Here is a 21,861-nt window from a genome sequence, read left to right as displayed (position 1 = left end):
CACGTTATGCACATGTACCCTAGAACTTAAAGTATAAAAAAAAAAAAAAATACAGATTTAATTTTAAAAAAACTCTATACATTGAGAGTAGAGACTAGTTTATATAACTTAGGCCAGTAATTAATGAAAACAAAATCAGTTGAAAGTCATTTAAGTAAAAAGAAAATTAATATAAGTGGGAGGTGTTTTTTGTTGTTGTTGTTGTTTCAGAAAGAAAAAAGTCAACTTTTTGTCAACTGAGGGAAAACAACCTATTAAGATCAAAAAAATAAAATTAGCAAATTAAAGAAATGATAAAATCATAGTAAACAGATTTAAGCCAGTAGATTATATCTTAAATACATCTTGATTTTACATTATGACCATTTGGGTTGTGGGGTGTGTATAAAAATGGGCAGTAGAATGTGAAGCCAACATGCTTGAAGAAGACAGATATGCAGCACACACAAATACCCAGAGAATAAAGGAATCAGATGTGGTGAGGCCGACCAAGTCATTGTGAAAGACAAAAATATGAAGACACACTGAGGAAAAACAGGGAAAGACAGACAGACACAGGAGGAGCAAGATAGGCATGTATATACACATGTAAATACAAAGGACAGAGGAAAGGGATAGCTAGAAAGACAAACATTTTCTTTTTTATTTTTTAAATTTTACTTTAAGTTCCGGGATACAAGTGCAGAACGTGTAGGTTTATTACATAGGTATACGTGTGCCATGGTGGTTTGCTGCACCTATGAACTCAACATCTAGGTTTTAAGACCCGCATGCATTAGCTATTCACCCTAAGGCTCTCACTCCCCTCGTCCCCCATCCCCTTTCCAGCCCCGGTGTGTGTTGTTTGCCTCCGTGTCCATATGTTCTCATCGTTCAACTCCCACTTACGAGAGAGAAGATGTGGTAGAAAGACAAACAATTTTCCTTAGCTCAACAAATATTTATTGAGGCAAAAACAGGCCCACAGAGATAGAGTTGGCAGACAGCTTTGCAGCTCTTTGAATCTGGCCAAAGTGAATCTAGCTGTTGATCATAACTGCACACAATTGTTTTTGAGGGCCTACTAAGTGCAAAAGCACTGTGCTAAACACTAAAGAAGACAAAAGTAGAAATACAATAGACTCCATACCCTCTAAGGACATATTAAAAAGTTGTGTTGGGCCTATGAGTGAACTATCTGCTACTTTATCATTCTTTAAAATGATGAACTTGCTGGGAATTTAAAATAGACCTTTCTGCAGTGGCAAGCAGGATTTATGCTTCGATTTTTCATTTTAGATTATGAAGACTGTACAAAGAGACTCAGAGATAGAGAACTTTCCTTTTCATCTTTAAAAGTCACAGGCATAAATAATAGCCAAGAGAGGAAATCTCTTTGTTACACAAAGTTGCTTGGTGGCCTGATCTTTGTTCTTGGCAAAATTAGTCTTGTTTCATCACCTAGTATCTGGGAGATATCTGAAACCATCTTGTACTTTTTCCTTTTAAAATTTAATGCTATTTTTGGCTCAGTTGGCTTTTAGTTGGAACAATCAAGACAAAATTATAACATCTCCCACTCTCCAAAAAACAACCATGGAAAAACACTTTACGAATAAATAAACAACTCCCAGTTAAGGCTACAACTAGAGCATTACTGCCTATTAGAAATATAATATGAGCCATGAGCCATGAGCCCTATTTTAAATTTCTTAGAGCTACATATTTAAAAGTTTTTAAAAGGTGAAATTAATTTTCATAATATATTTTCTTTAATCCAATGTATGCAAAATATCTCAACATGTAATCAATAAAAATGTATTGAGATATTTTACATTCTTTTTTCATACTAAGGTTTTGAAATCAGGTGTGCCTTTTATACTTAATAGTACATCTCCTTTTGGACTAGCCACATTTCAAGTGCTCAATAGCCAAATGTGGTTACTGGCCACCATACTGGACAACAATGATTTGGAGTACTACTTCTAAGTGGATTGAATATCCTTTCCCTTCCTATTGTTAGCTCTACCAGAGACTCAACCAGATGAAAATAAAATCTAAAAGCCAACTTTTGTTTTCTAAGTCCCTTTAGTACATAATACTGTCTTTTTGCAATCTGTCTGGTGGTATTTACCCTTTAGGCATGAAGAAGGAGAGTTGAGGTTTGTATATGAACTTGGGAAGGTATAGCTTTCTTACCTAAGTAAAACAGCCAGTCCACCAGAAGTAGACAGGGAAAATTCCTGGTGGGAGAAAATGGCTCTAGAAGCTGGCCCCACTCTACACTTGGTTGAATTGAGTAAGCTTGCCTCAAGGTTCTTCTGGTACCCTATATCCCTCTGTCAAGCACTTATCAGTGTAGACTGTAAGTTCCTTGAGGGCCCACACCATCATTACCCATCTCTGTCTTTCTAGCACCTAGCATAGTGCCTAGAACATAGTGCTCAAGAAATATCTGCTAAACAAATAAATGAGTTCACATAAATTCAGTTTCTTATGTGCACTAGCCACATTCCAAGTGCCCCATAGCCACACACAGCCAGTGGCTACCATATTAGACAGCACAGATATACAACATCTCTATCATCACAGTAAATTCTATTGTTTATCACTGTTTTAGAATGAGTAGAAATATTAATTTGACCCATTCGGTGACAGGGAGCTTCTAGAGACCACAAAACTCTTCTTTTTTGTGAGCAAATGAGAATACATTTTAGCCCCCTGGAAAGTTCAAATACAATGTCATTATGGTTTTGACTGGAAGGATAAACTTGGCCATGCATTTCTTCTTGAGTTTGTCTCCCTTAGGGTCTTCTCATCTTGATTCCCGCCAGGCACAGTTTCCATGAGTGCCTCTCCTATTCTCTAGCCCAAATGTCTAATGAATGCTTTCCCTTATTTCCTGAGATATACTGTCAATTTCAAAAGAAACTTTAGTACAAAAGCTAGGGGGAAAAACAAAGAAAATATAAAATCATGAAAAACAGTCAAGCTTATATACGATATATACTTTTTTGAACCTAAGTATGTCAGGAAAAGCAGTGTGGTTCTTGAAGAAATTCTACCTTCTCTTACCCTAAAATAATGAGATTGTAATGGCTGATGGGCTAGCACAATTTTGCAAGCATATTGGCTGTCACCTTTGTCTTCAGCCCCTTGCCTCAGCCAGGAAAAGTCTGAGGTGACATCTTTGTTTCTGACATACAGTAGTTGGTGTCCCTGAATATGCGTCTCACTCCTCATTTAACGGTGTCCGTTAAGAATATTCCATTTTCCTTTAAATAAAACTTTTCCCTGTTTCAAATGCTGTTGCCTGCTCAGATCCACCTGCCTAGTTTCACGTTGAGGCCTGAGAGACATGCATGAGTACAGCTGACTTGCAGAACTGGTGACTCTTGCCTTCAGCCTTAGTGAATAATCTAATGCAATAGTTCCCATGTCTTGCTGATTATCAGGATTATCTGAGGAACTTTTGCAAAGTTCAGATCACTGAACCCCACTCCAGACTTCTAAATCAAAGCTTTGGCAGTGGGGCCTGGGAATCTTTATCTTTAACAAGTATACTAAGTGAAAATGATGCACTAGGTCTCATTTAGGGATTATTGTCTGTTTCCTCCATACTCAGTCAACTCTGCCTACCTCTGGATCATTCCATAAGGACATTCCCCACTCTCACTTTGTCACTCTACATTTTGACAATAAAACAGGATCTTAATCATACCATCCATGGAGCTGTAGGGGGAACTGCGATAAAGGGGGTTTTTATGTAAGCTAGAAGTTTCCATAACCCTACTGCTTTTTCTAGAGAAATCTGTTTGTATCTTCTAACTACATAGGATCGAGATGTCCCCACAGAATTTACTGTCAGGCCAACAATAATGAAGATTTCAGCAGGATGTATTCCTAGGTTAATGAACAGTCAGCCCTCCCCTTGAAAGGCCAATACTGAGAATGCAAGACACAAATACAATCTAGGAAATGAGAAGCATAATTTATGTGAAACCCAAGCTCTTACTGAATTTTAATTTTAATGTATGTTGCTTGTACTCATCTTTTTATATTTCAAATAACAATCACTTACCCTTGACCAATTTTTTCAAATCTTGTGTATTTTTTCTTTGGGTCCCCAACACTCACAATGCTTCCTAAGAGACGGGTGGGGAGAGAAGAAAAGAGGAGGAGGTGGAAGAGAGAAAGAGAGAGAAAGAGAGAGAGAAATGGAAATTGATTGACTGTTTTTTAATTTAATAATGAAAAATAAGATGCCAGAGTCAGTGACAAATAAAACATTAGACAAATACTTCCATGTGATTTCTATAATTTATATAAAATGACACTTTCTACTTATTAAAATAACAAATAATTTTATAGTAATTAAAGTAGTAGTAATAACTCATTTTGCTTATATTCAAAATTACTGATATTTGGAAAACAAAACTTGTCACAACCCAACATCTATAAAAAGTTCTCATGATACTATATATTAGGATATAAAAGCCATCTAAGAAAGGGATGGAGCTGGAGGTCATGATCCTAAACAAACTAATGCAAGAAAAGAAAACCAAATACTGCATGTTGTCACTTAAAAGTGGCACTTATAAGAGCTAAACAATGAATACACATGAGTATAAAGATAGGAACAATAAACACTGGGGATCACTAGACAGGGGAGGAATGGGAGAAGGGCTGAAGAACTACCTATTGGGTAGTATGCTCACTGCCTGGCTGTAGGCATCATTAGAGTCCCAAGCCTCAGCCTCACACAATTTACCCATGTAACAAACCTGCATGTGTACCCTTTAATCTATAACAGAAGTTGAAGTTATAAAATACAAAAATGTGCTCAGTCTCATAAATATTCCGGAAAATACACATTAAAACCAGAATGAGTTAACACTACAGACTGATCAGAATGGCTAAAATTGAAAAGGTTGTCAATACTAAATGTTATCAATGATGTAGAGCAATTGGAACCCTTGTGCACTGATGCTGGGTACATAAATTGGTATAATCGCTAAAAAACAATCTAAGAACTTATCCACACTATTTAGTAAAATCACTATCCTCTCTGAATTGAAGTTAAGCACTATGCTATATCCAATTCTGCTGGACAAATATCTATTGAGTATTTACTATGTACCCAGTACAGTGCTAAGGGTGTGGGGATGGAAATGAGTCTAATGAAGAACAAAGTATGATCATAAAGTAACGAGACCCATGCGTTTTCAAAACATACATTACTGAACCTAAGACACTGTTAGTGCTCCAAAGATTTGAACAGATTTACTGACATATGATTTACATACCATAAAGTTCAATGACCTAGAGTGTGCAATTGAATGTTTTTAACATATTTCCTGAGTTGTGTAAATGTCATCATGATCTAATTTTAGAATTTTTCATTATTCCAGAAAGAAACTTTGTACCTGTTACTTGTTAGCAGTTACTCCCCATCCTCCCTCAGCTTGCCAAAACATACCTCGGCAACCACTAATCTACTTTCTGTTTCTATAGATTGCTCCAAACATTTTTGGTAAGTTTATAAGCTACATAAGAAAACTATTAATTGATCATATTTGGCTCTTTAAAAATATTAGTTTTGCTATTTCAAAAAAAATCCAATCCATCACTCAGAGGATGAATACTTGCTATCACTCAGAATAAATACCACAGAAGTGGCATTGACTCCTCAATGCAGTGTTCAAATAGGTCCAGAAAAAACTTGGGATTATAGAACCATCGTGGGAATAAGGGTGCAGCTTCTCAAGGGTACTACTTTGAAGGGCATCATTTATTTGGATGCCTCTGGCCCGCCTTTCCTTTTGGAAGCAAACATGTCAGTATTATTACCTTTGAGTTATATCTTACTAACACATAGTACAAATAAGTGTACGGTTGGTTGGTAAGACAAGATTTTCACATATGAACTAATCAAGAGAAGATCTGTAGATTCTATCTTCTAGTTGTCACTCATATTCATACTCTTCTCTGTATGCCCATGGCCACTGTTATTGTTCGGGCCTTCAATACTTCTTATTCAAACAATTGTGCCAGTCATAACCTACTTATAGACTCTGCTTTCTCTAGTTCCTCTTACACCATGCCTTTGGAAAAGGGTGACCATATTATTCATAAAATGAGACTGTCCTGGACAGACTGAGATGTACAATAACTCTATATCAGAATGATTTTGCTCCACTGTTCATGATTCCTCAAAAGCTCCTGCCCACTGCAAGATCAAATCCAATTTCTGTAGTTAAACAGAGAGGGCCCTTCACCATTCAGCATCATCTGGCTCCTATCTAACCAGTCTAGCTTTATATTATTCTTTTTCTCCCCCCTTACTACTTTATATCCTAGTAATGCTATCACTATCTAGTGCTTAGGTCTTTGCATGTGCTCCCCCTTTTCCTTTCCTATCTAACCCATGAATTCTTGTAATTTAAATAAAATCTCAAATTATTCACCTCTATGAAGTCTTCTCTGATCATTTCACTGAGACTTACATGCTGCTTCTCGAGGGCAGGAACTTTGTCTTTTCATCCCTGTAACTTTGGAGCCTAGAGCAGTGGCTGCTACTAAACAAATATTTGTTGATTAAATGAATAAGAACAAGAAAATATATATTTAAGTGCTCAATTATATGCTACAGATAATACTTCATGCTAATTTATACAACAGTCTATTCTCTGGGCTGGTAGACAACTTAATTTAGACCTAACAGTGGACAGCATACCTTGAGAAAATCAGTTAAACATTTCACGCATGGATTACTCATCAAGATGTTGGGTTTTTTTTTTTTTTTTAATGAAAGTTCACTTTTCAATTAAGTTAAATAACACTTAGCTAATATATGGGTTGTTATAATACTTTTTATTTTGTATTTCCACTATCAGTCAGTAGTACTGTCAGTCCATCTACTCAGTAGCCTGAGTTAGAAATCTGCGCGTCATCATTGACTCTTACTTTGTCTCTTACTATCACTTATCACATGTAGTTGTCCACCAAGGGCCTATATCTTGTTACCTCCTAGACATCTTTTGAATGTGTTCCTTCCTCATTACTACTGCTTTACTTGGGCTCTCATTATCTTTTCCCTGGGTTATTCCAACAGCCTCCTAGTTAGACTCCTAGTCTAGCTGCTGCCCCCTCTAGTCAAGGCTCTACATCTCTATCAGGATCCTCTAAGTGCAGACCTGATGATGTGATTCTCTGGTTCAGGATTACTTGATAGCTCCCTAACACCTACAGATGAAAGCCAAAACTCCTTGGCAATGCAAGGTTCCTAATCTGGCTCCTGCTTCATTCTCTTCTCATCATTTACCACTTCCTCACTAGAACTTTATGCTCTGAGCATAACAAACTAATGGTAGCTCACCATCAGCTCCTGCTTAAAAGTTCAGTTTCCTCTCCTACAACGCCAGTGTCACCATATACCACCAATTCTTTATTCAAGTAACACCGAATAAGTCAGAGTTCCCAGACATATGCCTTCAAGTCTTCTTTACATGCCATTCGCTGCCTGAAATGTCCTTCCCATATTTTCTCTGTGGCAAGTTCCCAGTCATGCTTCAAAACTTTGTTTAGATGTTGCCTCTTCTAGGAAGCTTTCTGTGATCCCTTTGAATAATTAACAGCTTCACTTTTCTGTGCTACTACTGTATCTTCTCTCTCTCTCTGGCCCTTGCTCTCTCTCTCTCTGTACTTAATATATTAGATGTCTATATCTATCTATTTGGAACTTTGACTTGCAAGAATTAGAACTGAAGGGTTCCATAAGCATCTGGCATCCATTCAATGTTGTATCTATGGCTAGAAATGTACCTGATATACATGATAGGAATTCCACAGTTCTTCCTGGTTCACTTAAGGTCTTGGGCACAATGTAACACTTGTGCTGAGTTACTCTCTGCACTAAGCAGTCATCTGCATAGGTTCCTTTGTGTGTGCATGGTATTTAATATCGCCTTTTAGACTATGTCTTAAGGACAAGGAGCCATGTCTTATTTATCTCTGTATCTTCAGTGCCTCCTCATACAATGCCATGTGTAGAATATATTGAATACTCAATGAATATTTTCCAAATTACAGTAAAATACAATTAGTTATTTCTGTTTGTAAATGCTCCATGGTTTAAGGCAAGGGTTGGAGAATATATTTTACTTGAGCTATATCTATAGAATGCCACCAATTTAGCAATTTCTGAGTTGGCCTTTTATTTTTCAACTTGTCTAACAGATTTCTATATAACTGAGAGCCATCCTTATTCAAATTAGCTATTAATGGGCAAGGGCCTGGACTTTTTTATTTTAATGAAATGATTTTAAAGTCACTTGAAGCCATAATTTTATTAAGCAATATATAGTCTTCTAAAAGTTTTACTATTAAGTTGCTAAGCAAACTTTTTTCCATATAGTAAAAGCAAATAAGCTTCAGCTCAAGTCACTTTCTGAATTATGACCTATTCCAATTGGTGGGGTTCAGTTAATGTGGCTTTATGGTAATAAATTATTCAACCTTTATTTCCATGTTATGCAGGGGAAAAAAAACTGGAAATAAATCCTTTCACGAGGATTACCAAAAGACAACCATTTTGATGAGATTCCGCTTCTGAACTTAACTACTATTCAAATAAAATGGTGTCTCCACACCCATTGCCCTTCACAGCAGAGTGTGTGCTGCCATCTACTGATGTCAGGTAAGTATACTAGAGGCCTGGTTTACCATTCTCAATCACAAAACAAGCTTTTAAAGAGATCTTTTCCATTAGTTATTATAATTTGCTTTTGTAAATTATGATAGAGAAAAAACACTGTGACACAATAGGGAGAAAGTTTTTAAAAATCAGCAAATCAAAATCAAAAGAAAAAAAAGCAATACCAGAACAATTTCCTACCAGAACTTCCTAAATAAGAAAGAAACTATTCATTTTAAAGTACAGGTTTTAAGAACACTAAATACTTATATTTGAAAATAGCATTTATGATATGAGTTCAGTGACAGAAAAGCCCATCAATATATTTTCTGACTAAGGTGAACTCCCACCATTAAAAGATTATCCTTTTAGCATAATTAAGATTTTGATTTCTGAGAAAAAGTAAAATAATTATCTAAACTGATATCAGTTCTATATGAGGGTGAATTAGGAAAAAGGCTTTGAGTGGGGAATACTGAGGGAGGCGCGAGGCAAGGAGTCGGTGATTGTGGGGCCCAGAGGAAGGAGGTTGAAGGCAAATTTCCTGTATTACACAACTTTACTGACAGTCAATGGCTTTTGAAATTTGTCACTAAAATGTGGGCATTTCCTTTTTTATTATACTTTAAGTTTTGGGGTACATGTGCAGAACGTGCAGTTTTGTTACGTAAGTATACACGTGCTATGGTGGTTTGCTGCACCCATCAACTCGTCATCTATATTAGGTATTTCTCCTAATGCTATCCCTCCCCTAGCTTCCCACACCCCGATGCCAGTGTGTGATGTTCCCCTCCCTGTATCCATGTGTTCTCATTGCTCAACTCCCACTTATGAGTGAGAACATGCAGTGTTTGGTTTTCTGTTCTTGTTTCTTTATTTTTCAACAGATCGGGACAGACCACAATGAACAAGCCAGACCCAGGCTATTTGTCTGTGTAAAACCGAAAGATGACCTGTTCATTTCAGCCAATAATGATTCTTGGTCTGGCCACCACAATCAGTATCTGCACGGAAGATGAAGAATAGCTCTGTGGTCTGGGCTGCCCCACCTCTTAGTAACCGGACCCCTGACACTGAAGGTGAGGATGACTTAGTAGAGGCTGCCATCTACTCTTCATCATGCTTATGAGGTCCACTCTGGTATGGGATATTGACCATCTTTCTACTTCCCTGTTTCCCTTTTTCCTCTCTTTTTACCTCTCAGCACAGGCTGCTCTACTTTTTCCCCAAGCTCCAATGGGGCCCTTGAGTCCAAGATACTTGATGACTTCTGTACAGTAATCATACATCTGGGATTATTCCTGGTTTCAATCATTCTGTCACACTGTAAGACCCCATAACCCCATTTTTATGCTGAAAAATATGATTGCTCTCACTCTAAAAATAGCATAATAATAATTTTATACTACTGTTTATTGTGCTAGATGTCTTATGTACTTTAACTCATTTAGTCCTCACACAACCCCTATTATGTAGGTACAATTATTATCTCCATCTTTCAGATGAAGAAAATGATGTTCGGAGATGTTAAGTGACTTGACTAAGGACATACAGCTAGTATAAGTCTAAGACTCAAACCCAGTGATGACTTATTTCAAAGCTTGACCCATTGTATTATATTATTAAGGCTTTATACTTATGTAGTAATAATTACCACTTATTGAGCCCCTATGATGTGCCTGGTACTGTTGCTGAGGTTTTTATATTATCATTATCCCCACTTTTTAGATGAGAAAATGGAGGTCCAGAAAATTTAAATAGCTGGCCCTAAGTGACACAGCTAATAGCAATGGTTCTGTGATTTAAATGCAGATCCTTCTGACTCCAATATCTGACCTCTTAACTATAGGATGAGCTCCTTAAAATCCATCCTACAGACAGAGTCTTGAAATGTAGTAATGGGCTAGGCTTGATGGCTCCTGCCTGTAATCCCAGCACATTGGGAAGCTGAGGCAGGAGGACTACTTGAGCTCAGGAGTTCAAGACCAGCCTGGGCAACACAGCAAGACCCCATATGTACAAAAAATAAAAAAAAAAAAAATAGCCAGGCATGGTGGCGTATATTTAAGATTATAGCTACCTGGGAGGCTGAGGTGGATTGTTTGAGCCCACGAGGTCAAGGTTGCAGTGAGCTATGATTGTGCCAGTGTACTCCAGCCTGGATAACAGAGCCAGACCTTATCTCTTACAAAAATGTAATTTTGTAAACATGTAGTTATGATTCTTATCTCCATTTCACAGGTTAAAAATTGAGGCTCAGAGGAGTTAAGTCACTTGTCTGAAGTTATCCTTAGACAAAGGTGTAATGGCAAAGAGAAGGCACAGAGAGGGTAATGGTGGAGCAGGAAAGTCTGACTTTGTGGACTTTAGAGTATAGTTCACTGGATCTGCTTCATGAGAAGCACTGCTCCATTTCTCAGCAGGTTCACTCTGACAAAATCTACAAATTCAATGTAAGGTTGGCAGTCACAGGTGGCCTGCTGGCTAGAGGGAAAATGACTATCTCTATGCCCAAGCATGAAATCCAGTAGAGAAAAAAAAAAACACTTAATTCTTAATTAAACTGTAATCAGATTAGCTTCCCCTTCTTCACCAAGTTGCTCAGTGTAGAGCAGAATAAACAACAAATAATAAGGACACAGCTCTAGTACGATTAGAGTTTACAAGCAAAACAAGATTTTGGTCCAAGAAAATCATGCTTGTTTCTCTGTCAACTAACTTAACAAAACTATACAAGCATTTTTGTTGTAAAACATCCATTGAGATTTGAAACAGATACCAAATAACAAGTCATTTTATTAAAGCAAGGCTGTTGGATTTTTAAAATCTGATATAATCACATAGGTCATGTCTACATATGCAAAATAAAGAAAAACATTGTGGCAATTGTCTGAATAATTGAACTTAAATTATTCCAGGCAATTCTTTCATTTCGTTCTTCCTTTTTACAAAAATAGACAGTTGGGATATGCAGAAGCAAAGTAGGTAAGTAATGGAAAAGGTGTAAGCTTTGAAGGTAAACAGGTCTCAGTTCAAACTTTGGCTGTGCCACACATTAGTTTGGTGACTTGGTCAGTGAAGCTTTTTAAAGCTTACTTTCATTCACTGATCTGTAAAATGAGGATATTAGGATCAGCTGCAAGGAACTACTGTGAAACTATGCTAATGTATGTAAAGTGGCCCACCCAGAAGGTGCCCAATAAATGAGAATTACTACTGCTGTTATTACAGCAAATGGTTAGTATCAGTGCTAGTGGCATATTTAATCATAAATAGTAAAGTCAGCAAAAATCTAGCAATTGTAGTTCTGAGTGCTCACTGACAGCTGCAACTCCGACCTTTGCCTTTCCAAATGCATCTAACTCAAATGCCTCAATCTCAGTACTATTGACATTTTGGACTGAATAATACTTTACTGTAAGGTGGACGGAGGGTAGCTGTCCTATGCACCATAGGATGTTTAGAAGCATCCTCGGCCTCTACCCATTAGATGCTACTAGCCATCTCTGAATCAGGACAATAAAAACAGTCTTCAGACATTGCTAAATGTCCTTGGGAGGGCAAAATCATCCTACCACCACCTCTGCAGAGCCTCCCTGTGGCCTATCGTGGGAATTACTCTCTTCCTTTTCTGAGGTCTTTTAAATAAAAATATACATGAAACGAGATTCTCTTATGCTGTAATTGTATCTTACTAGTAAATCATATTTTCCAAAAAAGATTAAATTTCTTGGTGACAGGAAAGTTTCATTCTGTTGTGTCCTCCAAAGTTTCTTGTATAGAACAGACAAGTAGGAACTCAGTAAAGATGTATTTGTTTACTTATTTTTTTCATTCATTCACTCAACAAGCATTTGCCGTATGCCTTTATGTAATAGGCATGAACTAGGAGTTGGACATGTAGGGAAAAAAGGGCACAGTCCCTGCTCTTAAGAATCTCACAGCGTAGTGAAGAAGTCAGACTAACATGGTTTGATATTTGCTCCAATAAAAGTGGTAAGGAAGAGACGCCCTTAACTTGGACTGGGAGAGACAAGCAACATTTTTCTGAGGAGGCAACTTTTGAGCTGAGTTTTGAAGGATGAGTAGCAGTTAGTCAAACTGGGGTTGGAGGGGGAGGGCACTTATTGCTGATATCTAGCAATTTGTTAGGTGCTTTTACAGTATGTTTAATGAATATGCTTTATAAACCTTTGACTTTTCAGCAGATAATCCATTTTTTTTTTATCTTCTTCACCCAGAAAAGTAACTAGAAGGTAAGTGTTTTCTAAAACTGGGGCAACAAGTGTGTACACACAAGTATGTACACACTAATGACATTGTGGAAGGAAGCTACTAGCATTTGCTAGTTCTGTCTCTCCTGCCACATAGAAATGCTCCTGAATTAAGGGAAAAAGCTATATTATTTGTTGTTACAAGTTTTGATTGACTGTGTTGGGCTTTGAGGTTAACATATCTATCATCATTGATTAGTTGAGGGCCCTTGGGTTATGATCATAACATATTTTGTCAGACTATTCTATCTCTTTTGAAGATGTAATATTAAAACTTGCTACTTAATTTGTCTTATCAATTTTCACCTCAATTGATTCCTTCAAGTAAAAATATTTAGTTCCTGTCAAATTAGGAGTGGAAGGGAGAAAGTGTTCTGGCATATGCAGTGAGTCCCAAATTTTTCATCTCATGATTTTGGGAAGTCTGGAGTTCATATAAGCAGATTAAAACTTTCAAAGGATCAATTCCCATTTTAAATGGCTTATGAGAAACACTCCCATGAAGAAAGTAATCATGGCAAAAAGTACTCACTTAGCTTCTCTAAGATCTCCTCATCTGTCATCTTGGATTTTTTTCTTTGCCGATCTGTGTTCCTGTACAAAGTACTGGAATTGGCATTTTCAGCAGAGGGTGGTGTGACCTCTTTATTTGGTGCTGCTGGTGAAGCAATGGATTCAACCACAGAACGAGTGTAGATCTAAAAAAACAGAAAGTTCTGCAATTAAAACAGCAGGCCAAGGAAAGAGTGTGGAGTCAATGTATTGTAATATCAATGAATTTTTAAAGACAAGTGGTATTTTCTTAAAAACCAGAAAAAAAAAGGACTTTGAGTAGCTGAAAGTACAACACCATTGAAAGATCATGGGAGCTAGACTTTGGATGTCCCTATACATGCCTTGCTAATTGTGGTCTGAGGACCTCTGTTTACGTAATTCTTCCTACCTGGTTCACATGGATTTCCTTCCTTATCTTAACTTCTCCAACATTTTTATTACTTACCAGTTATGTATTGTTTGGTATTATTCTCTAATTGTTTAATGTGCTAATCTTGTATCCTCAAACAGCATCCTCAAAACCTTGGTCATATTTTATACTCTAGCTCTTGGAACATAAAAGATGCTTAATAGGTAGCAGTAGATTAACTATATTCTAACTCTATGACTATTCCAAAGGGCATCTTTTGAATCATTTGGAAATAGTCCTTTGTGACTTACTGATTTTGTATGCTCTGGTCTTGGTGCGATAACTGGTGGTGGCTCATTGTCATCTTCTTCTTCTTCCTCCTCTTCATCTTCTTCTTCAGACACAGGAGGGGCCAATGGAGGCTCAGATGCTGTTTTTGTACTCTTGTGACAAAAACAAAGTTTATAGATCAGGTATTAACTCCTTTGTTTTGTTTTTCTTCAGAAATAAAACAAAGGAAATGAAAATATTTAAGCATGTAGGGATAGGAGGAAACTACATCTTTCACAAATGATCAGAATCATCAACAATTTGGTGGCCAGGACTTGCTCACCTGAATATAATCTCTGAACTTATTCAGAGATAAATTCATGTCATGGCTTAAACAACCATGAAGTGTATTTTTTTTAAAAAATTCTCATTGAGCTGAAAAACAGTGGACTATTATTCACTTAACATTTTAAAGTTCAATGTTTTTGAAATACATTAAAAATCAAACTAATTGCTCTTAGAGCCTTGAATCTATACTGGGAAGATTATCAATTTACTGATTGACAGTTTGTCCACTTGAAAAGAACTATTTTCTACCTAAGGATCAGAGCATGCATATGTATATTGTATTAATATAGCTCTGTAAACACTCTCTAAGAACAAGCAAGCCAATAAATGTCTCTTCCCTGTCCAGCCTCCTGGAAAGAAGCACTCAGAGAGTAATAGACATGAAGATCTAAAGAATACTCATCCACATGAATAATTGCTCAACATTAACCATGAGTTAAATGGAGATTTTCCATGTTTTATAAACTGCAATAATACGACAGTATTGTGGTACAATAGCGACAATACCTAGGGAAAGTTCTTGATCATTCATGTTAATACAGTGGTAAAATGGTTCCAAAGTTTGATTTTGAAAGACCTATGGCCATGGTTTTCAAAGCATGGTTCCCGGATCAGCATCATTAGCACCATTAAGGAACTTGTTAGAAATGCAAATTTTCAGGCTCCATCCAGACCTATGAATCAAAACTCTGGAAGTGGAGCCCAGTGATCTGTGTTATAACAAGCCTTCCAGGTGATCCTGATGCATGCTCAAGTTTAAAAACCATGAACTATGGCTCAGGTCTACACTGTTTAATATGGCCACATAGCAACTAGCCACATAAGGCTACAGAACACTTAAAATGTGGCCAGCCTGAATTGAGATGTGTTTCAAGTGTAAATTACATCCCAGATATTGTATACTTAATATCAAAAAATTGTAAAATGTTAAATTAATATTTCTTATATTGATTATATGTTGAAATGCTGATATTTTGAATATATTGGCTTAATAAATATATTATTACAATTTATTTCACCTATTTTTTACTTTTTAATATGTGGTTACTAGAAAATTTAAAGTTATGAATATAGTTTATATTTCTGTTGGACAGTGCTATTATGGGTGTTTTTTTTTGTTTGTTTTTGGTTTGTTTTTGTGTATTTATTTTGTTTTTGTTTATGCCACTGGGTATACTGGCCTAACATAATCTGACAATGAATTTTCATTCTTTGAGGACAAAGCTCCTAAGGCAGTTATAGGCAGCCTGTTAATAGACCATTACATCAAAGGACCTCAATCATGATTAAAAGCTCAATATGTCTTTTCTACAATCATGTATAAACATATGGTGAAGTAATAAGGTGTAATCATACATCTGAAAGGAGCCAGAAAGACTTATCAATTGTGAGAAGAAAGACAACCTAGAATTTATAAACAAGCATTTGAAAGAATATTTTATTGCCCTGATATAGATTGAAGTTTGTATGTTTACTGAACATTGGTTTTCTTGTTTATGCACCTATATTGATTCTCAATTTAGCCATAACAACTGGGCTATTACATTGTATAGTTATGTGGATAGCAACATCTGTTAAAGACATTAAGTTTCCAGGTTTTTAAAAAATCACTTTCTTCTTGCAAAACACTAATTCTTCAGGAGACTTCAGTGGGCACAGGGAGAAATGGGCTTTGGGTTATTGAAATTTGCTTTGATATTATGTTCCAGAAAGTTTTGCCCTATCTTATACCAGCTGGGTTCAGGAATGTGCCTAATCACTGTTTCTTTGTAGAAGGGTGGAAGCTGAGTACTTTTTTATATGGCAAATGGTGCTATTTTATCCATTAGGCAATATGAACCTTGCCCAGGGTTGATAAGTTTTACGTGGGCCTATGAAAGTGTTTGCCATCAGTAATAAATCATCAGCTCCAAAAAGCCAGAAGAAAACTATAAAGTCAAAATTAATTAATGTCTAATTAAATGTCTGTTGAGTATAACAATATGCCACCTTAACTAGTCTCTTATGTCTAGCATTTATAGAAATTTCATTATATTAAATATAAATTGTAGGTTAGATTTTCATATTTAGCAATAATTCTTGAATATTTACAATGATTTAACAAGAAATTATACCTAATCATACATTTTAAAAGTTACTTGTAAGTAAATAATTTCAAAATTAATATTTCAAAAATAATTTCAAAAATTTATAGCAAAAATATAAAGTGAAGTATGGGGGCCCTTTAATATGTTTAAAGCAATGCATGATGTGACCTCTACAAGTGAGAGTATATACAGTCTATTAGGCTCTAAAAACAGCCCTAGAGGCAAAAAGAATGATTCAAGGTCTAGTCTTCTTGGGCCAAACCTTAAACTGGTACAAAGACCAGTCAATGCCTGCTGGGCAAGGGGCAAGCTTACACATTTCAAGTCTTAATACTTCACTAGATAAGATCCACCTGCAAGATTTCACTGACTGTTAACATTCATTACTATCTTCACAGCCAATTTCCAATGGAAGCCATTCCCCATCTCCAAGGATAGACTTAAGGGACTATTAGAAAACCTGAAGTTTTGTGGGAAAAGAAAAAGACAGATATTTCTGTTTACTTTGGACCAAACACTATCCTGCCATATTGGTTGGTTGACTTGGAAGAATGTATGGCATTGAGTGGACAGTATGTTTTGAATTATGGTTGGGCCAGAGAGCGTTAAAACCCCAGCAATCCACCAAGGATACCAATCTTCGGTACTGAGAACTGAAATTAACAATTTCTGCCCCTGTGTTAAAAAATACTGGGATCGGGCATACTTTACTGTCACCATGTAAACAGTACTGGGACTGGGCATATTTTATTTTCCCTGTGTTAGGCAATATCCGGACAGACATACTTTAATGTTCTTATGTTAAACAATACTGAAAATAAGCAAAAATAACATAGCTTCTTACTTTAGGAAATACTTGTTTCTAGAAGATACCGTGAACCAACTAATTTGCTCATCGAGACTAACAGCTTGCTCACTAAAACTTGCTTCAAGCCCCTTCCTTTGCTATATTCACCAATACAAAGCTATTTTATCATAAACACTGCACAATGTTAACCCATTCCTCACCTTGCAAGACCTGCTTTAAAATTAAACAGTCTAAGCCCTAACACCCTCTAAATAATCCCTTCTGACATCCCCTTCTTAAGACACTAAGACTTTATCAAAGTAATGCTTTTATGTCACTGTAATTTTAATAAACATAGCTTTACTTAGAGGTTTTCCTGGTGATCATTTTTGGAGTCAATGGTGCAATGTTTCCATACTCTTCACTCCAGGCTGAGAATTACTGTATCTAAAACTTCTAAACTTATAGAAATATAGATAGATGGATAACAAGTAAGGAATATTTTTGTCATCAAATTAGATATTTTTGACACTCTAATTTTGCCAGACATTGGGGCAGGGAATGTAGTTCTTTGTTTTGTTTTACTTTTTGAGATGGAGTTTCACCATTGTTGCCCAGGCTGGGGTGCAATGGCACGATCTCTCTTCACTGCAACCTCCACCTCCTGGGTTCAAGCAATTCTCCTGCCTCAGCCTCCCAAGGAGCTGGGATTACAGGCATGCGCCATTATGCCCAGCTAATTTTGTATTGTTAGTAGAGATGGGGTTTCTCCACGTTGGTCAGGCTGGTCTCGAACTCCTGACCTCAGGTGATCCACCCGCCTCAGCCTCCCAAAGTGCCGGGATTACAGATGTGAGCCACCACGCCTGGCTGGGAATGTAGTTCTTAACCTGAGTTGGGTCCCAGACTCTTAGGGTTTGGTCTATCTCCCCGGAAAAATACAGGTAGACACATGCTTTTACATATAACTTCAACAGTTCATAGATCTGAAGTCCACCCATCAACTCCAAGTCCGGAACATTGCTTTAGAGAATACACCAGCCAGAGTATGTACACACCAGTAGAGAACCTTAGGAAATTCCCTTTTCTCTGAGCTTAATTTTTCAAGGCCAAAGAACTTAGAGGTAAGGAACTTAGAGGCTTTAGACAATATAAAATGTTGTTTGGGGGCCACTTTTGGTGATTGTTTAGAATGTAGATTTTAGGTTTGTACTCCAGATCTACTCTGGAAGTGGAGCCCTGGAATCCTCAATTTAACAGAATCCCCAGGAAATTCTGATGCACACTGAAGTAAAGCAATTAAACTACGTTAAAAAAAAATTAACCAGTACTGCAAATCACAAAAGAGCAATCTGTCAACTGCACACCCAGTTGCTCTAAGCACAGATAATGGCACATTCAATATGACAACACAATAATGACATATTATTGCTGTTACTTTCCACTTGGAATACTAACTTAGGATTCTAAATATGTCATTTTATTTTCAACAGTACAATAAAAATATGAAATTTTAAAATTAGCCTCAAATTAAAGAGTAGGGGCCTGAACAGTATTTGAAATTGAATACACTAATATCAAAGAAGCTACCACAAATAAGCAGTAAAGCAGGTGTTATGAGATCTATCCCTGAGTTCAATATTAATTACAGAATCATAAGTTTAAAACATTTAGAGAATACAACATTGCTTCTGTTTTAATTCTCACCCGGGCTACTAAAGGATGCAAAACTTGTGATCAGTTCAGGCTATGTCTAAAAGGGTTTGTCAGACCCATTAAATTAGATTTTGTAGACAGCCAGATCTATGGGGAGTTTTTATGATGCAAAAAGACACACACATTGCGAAGCATACTCTCTTCTAAAACTATAAGGAAAACATAAGGTGCAGTTATCCATTCCTAAGGAACTGAGTCCCACTGAAGTGATTCAAATAGAATGTCGGGGTCCAATTCAGTTCATTGAATCAATAGAAACCTAGCCTTCATCAAGCCATCAATCCATTATCTTCACCTCAAAGTCCTGCCAGCCCTTCAAACTCAAACTGTCCAATAAGGAACTCAGCATCTTCCCACAGAAATCGGCTTCTCCTGAAAGACAGCATCATTATCTTTTTACCCATCAGCTATCAGTTTAAGCCTGCGTTCATCTTTGACCTCACTCTTTCCTCCAACATCCAATTAATAATCTAAATACCTCTAGAAATTGAATGTAATCTCCCCATTCCTGCTGTTACTACCTCATTTCTGGCTCTGATTACCTGGATGCTTGCAATATTCTCCCTACTAGTGTCCCTTCATCCAGTCTCACCATTTGTCTTTAATTCATTCTGGACATTTGCTGTCAGATTACTCTTCCCAAGGTCTAAGTGTTAATCACTTAACCTTCCTGCTCCAAAACACTTCAAAAGCTTCCCACTGAATACTGGAAAGCCAGATTCCTTGGAATACCATTTAAGGGCCTGTATGATTCGGTTCCACCTTAACCTTTAAGACTTATTTCCTGATTCCCTTTCTTGCATCTCAGTCTTCATTCAACCCCATATTCTTTGTTTCCTTGCTCTACTCACCAACATACCCTTTCTTATGCTTTTCTTTTTACTTACAATGCCCTTCCCATCTTCACAGATTGAAATCTCATCTGACCTTTAAGATCTAGCTCAAATGCCAACTTTTATATGAAGCATTTTCTAACTTAACATTCAACAAATACATACCAAGTATCTATTTGGTACCAGACACTAAGCTTCAGCCCTTGGAGACAAGGGCCTGCTTCCCTTTCCCTCCCCAGTTAAAGCAATCTACTTTCTTTGAAATCTCATAGCATGTCGACATATTTTATGACATGTAATACTATCCATATTGTTGGGGTTTTTTTTGAGACAGGGTTTTGCTCTGTCACTCAGGCTGGAGTCCAGTGACAGAATCAAGGCTCACTGCAGCCTCCACCTCCAAGGCTCAAGTGATCCTCCCACCTCAGCCTCCAAAGTAGTTGGGACTACAGATGCGCACCAACATGCCCAGCTAATTTTTGTATTATTTGTAGAGACAGGGTTTTACCATGTTACCCAGTTTGCTCTTGAACTCCTAGGCTCAAGCAATCTGTCCACCTCAACCTCCCACAGTGCTGGGATTACAGGCATGAGCCACTGTACTCGGCCACTATCCATATTGTATTGTACTTCTTTATGTCCATGTTTACCTTCCCCTACCAGCCTGATAGCCAAACTTCCTAGAGCTTATAAGGAGGCAGTTGGTAAATATATGTTAAATAGGTAAATATCTATTTGTTTTATCTCCAGTGAGATCATCATTTTTTTCTAACTTAATGGAATATTTTAGCCATAATATAGACTTCATTTTAATTCTACAAGCAAAACCAATAGAATCAATTTCAAAGGAAACAGTTAATATCTTAGGAGAAAACAAAAACCAATACACAGGCTATCCTAGAAAGTTGGTGTTTCAAATAACGGACCAACCTAAAAAAAAAAAAGTATTTTTTTTTTTTTTTTGGCCAGAATACCCAGTCAAGATTGCACAAGCATGATATTAATGAAATCAAAGGAGGTAAAGTATGTGTTATCATGGAGAGTTGTCATTTTTGTCCTTCCCATTTTCCTATTGCCTCCCTTCACACGTTGTTTTCATTGTGGCCCAGGAAGCTATCATGGCAAAGATGGAAGAAAAGGGGAAATGGCCAGTCAGATGAGAAGGCCATACTCTGTTCTGTTTTGGGGAATCTGAGCAAAGCACAAGTACAAGTTTCACGTGTGAAAAGAGTGAGTTTTTCCTCTTTTGTCATGTAAAAATAATAGTAGTTTACATTTAATAAATACATATTATGTGCTAGGTACTATACTAAGTACTTTATATGCATTATCACATTTAATATTCACATAAGACCTAGGAGGTAAGTACTATTATTATTCCCTCTTAAAGCTGAGGAAAGAAGCTCACAGAAGCTAAGCTACTTTTCCAATGTCACATACTTAGTAAATAGCGAAATCAGATTAAATACCTACATCCAGAGCCTACACTCTTTCTTTTTTCATTTTGTTCTTAATTGTAGTAAAATATATATAACATAAAATTTATCATCTTAACCATTTTTAGGTATACATTTCAGTACTGCTGAGGATATTGTTGTATAATGATCAAAGCCATTCATCTCCATAACTCTTTTCATCTTGTAAAACTGAAACTCTGTACCCATTAAACAACTCCCCACTCCCCCTGCTCCCAGCTCCTGGCAACTAGTATTCTACTTTCTGTCTCTATGAATTTGACTCCTCTAGGTACCTTGTATATGTGGAATCATACAGTATATACCCTTTTGTGACTGGCTTATTTCACTTAGCATAATGTTCTCCTGGTTCATCCATGTTGTAACATATGTCAGAATTGTCTTCTTTTTAAGGCTTAATAATATTCTACTGTTTATACATACCATCTTTTGTTTACCCCTTCATCTGTTGATGGACACTTGGGTTGCTTCCACCATTTGCCTACGGTGAATA

General features: G+C 36.8%; 1 protein-coding gene across 4 annotated transcripts in view; it reads right to left on the bottom strand.

Annotated features, from left to right (window-relative positions):
- PAK3 (p21 protein (Cdc42/Rac)-activated kinase 3) overlaps window positions 1–21,861 on the bottom strand; it is a 285,967-nt gene that overhangs the window by 49,691 nt on the left and 214,415 nt on the right. For all 4 annotated transcript variants that reach the window (XM_011951690.1, XM_011951689.1, XM_011951688.1 and 1 more), the window contains 3 exons: window positions 14,164–14,295; window positions 13,481–13,646; window positions 4,061–4,124 (listed from right to left, as the gene is read on the bottom strand). In XM_011951690.1, the coding sequence (XP_011807080.1) occupies window positions 4,061–4,124; window positions 13,481–13,646; window positions 14,164–14,295 (362 nt within the window). The remainder of the gene's footprint in view (window positions 1–4,060; window positions 4,125–13,480; window positions 13,647–14,163; window positions 14,296–21,861) is intronic.

This window comes from Colobus angolensis, unplaced genomic scaffold, assembly GCF_000951035.1.
Source record: "Colobus angolensis palliatus isolate OR3802 unplaced genomic scaffold, Cang.pa_1.0 Scaffold324, whole genome shotgun sequence".
In the NCBI taxonomy this organism is placed as follows: domain Eukaryota; kingdom Metazoa; phylum Chordata; class Mammalia; order Primates; family Cercopithecidae; genus Colobus; species Colobus angolensis.
Note: the sequence above shows the minus strand (reverse complement) of the source record. Positions and strands in the feature narration are given on the sequence as shown.